The sequence below is a fragment of the Nicotiana sylvestris genome, chromosome 1 (genome assembly GCF_000393655.2).
Source record: "Nicotiana sylvestris chromosome 1, ASM39365v2, whole genome shotgun sequence".
NCBI lineage: Eukaryota > Viridiplantae > Streptophyta > Magnoliopsida > Solanales > Solanaceae > Nicotiana > Nicotiana sylvestris.
In genome coordinates, this window is record NC_091057.1 from 133,447,124 (window position 1) to 133,450,659 (window position 3,536).

General features: G+C 33.4%; 1 protein-coding gene across 1 annotated transcript; it reads right to left on the reverse strand.

The window, feature by feature from the left end:
- Positions 1-843: 843 nt before the first annotated feature.
- LOC138874608 (uncharacterized) lies at positions 844-1,332 on the reverse strand. Its single transcript, XM_070153360.1, has one exon. It carries the CDS (start codon positions 1,330-1,332, stop codon positions 844-846), a length of 489 nt encoding a protein of 162 aa, XP_070009461.1.
- Between the last annotated feature and the right edge of the window lie 2,204 nt (positions 1,333-3,536).

Genomic DNA, 3,536 nt, shown 5'->3' on the forward strand with positions numbered 1-3,536 from the left:
TCGGATTTGACATTTTTATATTCTCTACCTCGCACAGCATAATTTTTGTTGATTTATTTCTTTCCATTATAACGAATTTGGAAAGTAGGGTATCAAATCTAGAATTTTTGTAGAAAATAATTTATCCATATTTTTTTTAAATACGAAAGAAGATTAGGCAGACCCTATCTATTAATAAATGAAATGAGATATTACAAAAAGGTTTTAACTTCTGTGCATAAGCGAAGTATAAGGAAAAAACTTATACGTACCGGGTATTTACACCCAACCAATAAGCAAATAACATATGTCATTATTTATTTTTTTGGTAATTAAAAGTTTTATTTACCAAGTAATATTTACACAGCATCTCTCTCTTAAGCCTGATCTGGACACCAGTCCCAGATTCAGCTTATCTTCTCAGTAATGTTCCTTCTATCTACTATACTATTTATACAACAGTAGGATAGTAGTTTAACGCTAATAATCTTCCCTTCAGTCTATGCTTCATACCCCCTCGACAGTGAATTTCTTGAGCTAGTTGTCTAGTAATTGCTTCAGTATGTAAAAGACAAGCACTTCCTCTTCAATCTCTTGCTTTGTTTGCACCGTCTCTCCATTGTCCCTTATTAAACTCTTTATTTTGTTCTGAGAGTACCTGCTCGTTATGTTTGCAAAAAAATAAGTTGTATTAGCATCACCTAATTTCAACCAGTGTACTCTAGATTTTTGTTTTATGATACTTTCTTTCACCCTAAGTCATTTCTCTAGTTGAGCCTTTGTGTTCTTTTCATCTATTATCACATCTTCAGGTTGTCCAGGGTCTCTCATTTGCTCCTGTAGTTCACTGAGATGTTGTATGCACTATTGTATCTTGTCCCATATTGCATTATACTCTGCTCTATTCAGACTTTTCATAGCTTGCTTCACTTGTTTGAGTCTGCACCATACATCCTTCATGATATTCCTCTCATTTCTCTTTCGCCATGCTTCTTTAACTTTTACCAGAAACTCTTTATGCTCAGAAAGATGGTTTAGGAATTTAAAAGGCCTTGGACCTTTATCCTCAGTGTCTTCAAAATTCATACACAGAGGAGAATGGTCAGAACAACCTGGATCCATTACCCTTACTTCTAAATGTGGCATTTGCATCATCCATTCAGCATTCTCTAAGGCTCTATTTATTCTGCTGTATGCGTGTTCATTTGTCCATGTGAAGTTCCTTCCAGTAGTTCTGATTTCTGTCAAATTATTATGCTCAATGAAATCATTGAAGTCCCTAATCTCAGATTCTTGGACAGGGCTCCCAATTGGTCTATCCTCCCCTGCTCTAATGGCATTGTAGTCTCCCATTACCAGTCATGGCCCCTGCTGTACATTGCTCCAATTATTCAAATCACTCTATAAGCCTCTCATTTCTTCTATTGTATAAAGCCCATATACTGCAGTAAAGTTAAATCTCATGCTCATACTCTTTATGTGTACTATAGTGTGAATGTATTGGGAGGACTTCTCCAACTCCACACAGTCTAACTCACTGATGTCCCAGAGAATCCAAATTCTTCCTCTATTACTATACTCATAATTGGTAATACAAGCCCAACGAGGAGTGATTCTCCTTATTATTTTTAATGCCCTCTACTCCTTTATTTTGTTTTCTAATAGTGCTATCATTTTTACTCTATTACTTCTTATGAACCTTTTGACCTCTTTCTGCCTAGGAATCTCGTTCAAACCCCTAATGTTCCATGTAGTAAGCATCATACAGGGATAAATAGAGCCTGTGGCCCCCCTTCTACTTCTTCGTGACTCCTTTGACTACTTGTGCCCTCTCCCATTTGTCTGTGATAGGTCAGGTGCAATCCAGATTCTGTCAGTATGTTGAAACCATTTATCATGCTAATGGTTCCACCATCTGGCTTCTCCCTACTTCTAATCACTGATTTTCCTGTAGCTTTTTCCATACTTGTTCCTGCTCTCATGTAGCTAGTATCATCTCACAAATACCTTTTTTCCTCATTAAGCATAGTCTTATTGTTATTAGTTACTATGTTTTGTTGATTCCCCTTATCATTCTGATTCACTTTGGGCTGTCATTCTTGCTTCTGCTTCTGCTGCTTTGTTTTGGCTTTATGTTCTGGTTGTTCTTTGTGACACTGGTGCCCTACTTGCATGCAAGTATTGTAGACATGTGATTTTTGACCTTCCCCAAAAATTTTATATTTTTAGCACGTAAATATTTAATTTAGGCCTAATATAGCTATTTCAACTCATTTTAACTCTTTTATTTTATTTTCTTACAAGAAAAATAAAAATTACAAACAAGTATTTTAGTTTATGTACTTTTCATAAAAAAATAATTTTAAAAAAATAGTACCTTATTTTTATCTTTATATAATTTCGAAAACACAAAAATAGTTTATATTTAGTTTAATTAATTAGGATTAGCTTTGGTATTGTGCAATATTTCTATCTTATTTTAAAATGCATTATGTAGTATTTCAGATTATGAAAAAATACAAAAAAATATATATATTGCATTTACATTTTGGATTTTATTTTACATTTTTAGATTAATTAAGTAAGTTGTTGTTGAAAAAATAGAAAAAGATCATAACAAATAGTCATGTTACATTTTACTCTTTAATTTTCAAATTTTGGCAATTTTCTTTTAATTTGGTTTTTAATTAGTTGTAATAATTATTAGGGTTAATTAATTTAATTTTCTAAGATAATTTGAGGATAGAAATTAATTTAGGTTTTATTTTAAAAAAAATGAAAAAAAAAAAGTCTTACCTAACTAATTAGGAAGCTTCTATATTGGTAGGGTAAAACTAACACTAATGAAAATTAAATAATAACACTAACTAGTGGATAATTAAAGAAGTTAAAAGTATAATTTGTAATGGAAGATGCACTAATTTGATGCCTATTTAAAGATTAGAGAGCTGGAGAAAGAGAGGAGGGGAAGTTCAAAAGATAGAGAGCAAACAAAGATGGCTTCTTCTCAACGGAGACAGGGGTATACACTCGATATACAGTCAGTATACATTCTATATACATTAGAGATACTCTCGATATATACTGGATATACACGGACAGCCAACGAAAAGAGGGTTTTCTTCCTCCTAAAAATTCTACATCTAGAGATTAACATCTACCATGAAAGAGCCATGAGAGCTCATCTTCTCCACCTGAAAAACATCCCATAAAACGCCCCAAATAGTCCACTTCCAAAACTGTTCCGGCGAGTTTCGAGGTCGTCGAAGAACGTAGTTCTGAGGTTTCCGGTTCGAGGTCTCGATTTTGCTTGCGGTTACTGTTTGACTTTACCGCTGTTGTTTTGTTTGAATTTGGAAGATAAGGTCAGCTCCTATTTTCTAGCACTTTGATAATACTACTGTATCAGTGTTGATCTTCTTAGCTAGTATGTTTATTGTCGATTTTGCATCCCTATATTTGTTTGACGTAAAATATTTTATTATCTTTGGTTAGTTGGAAACGTGAGTTTAAGTTGAAGGCCTTTTGATTTTTTGAAGGTTGCTGAAGAAGTACAT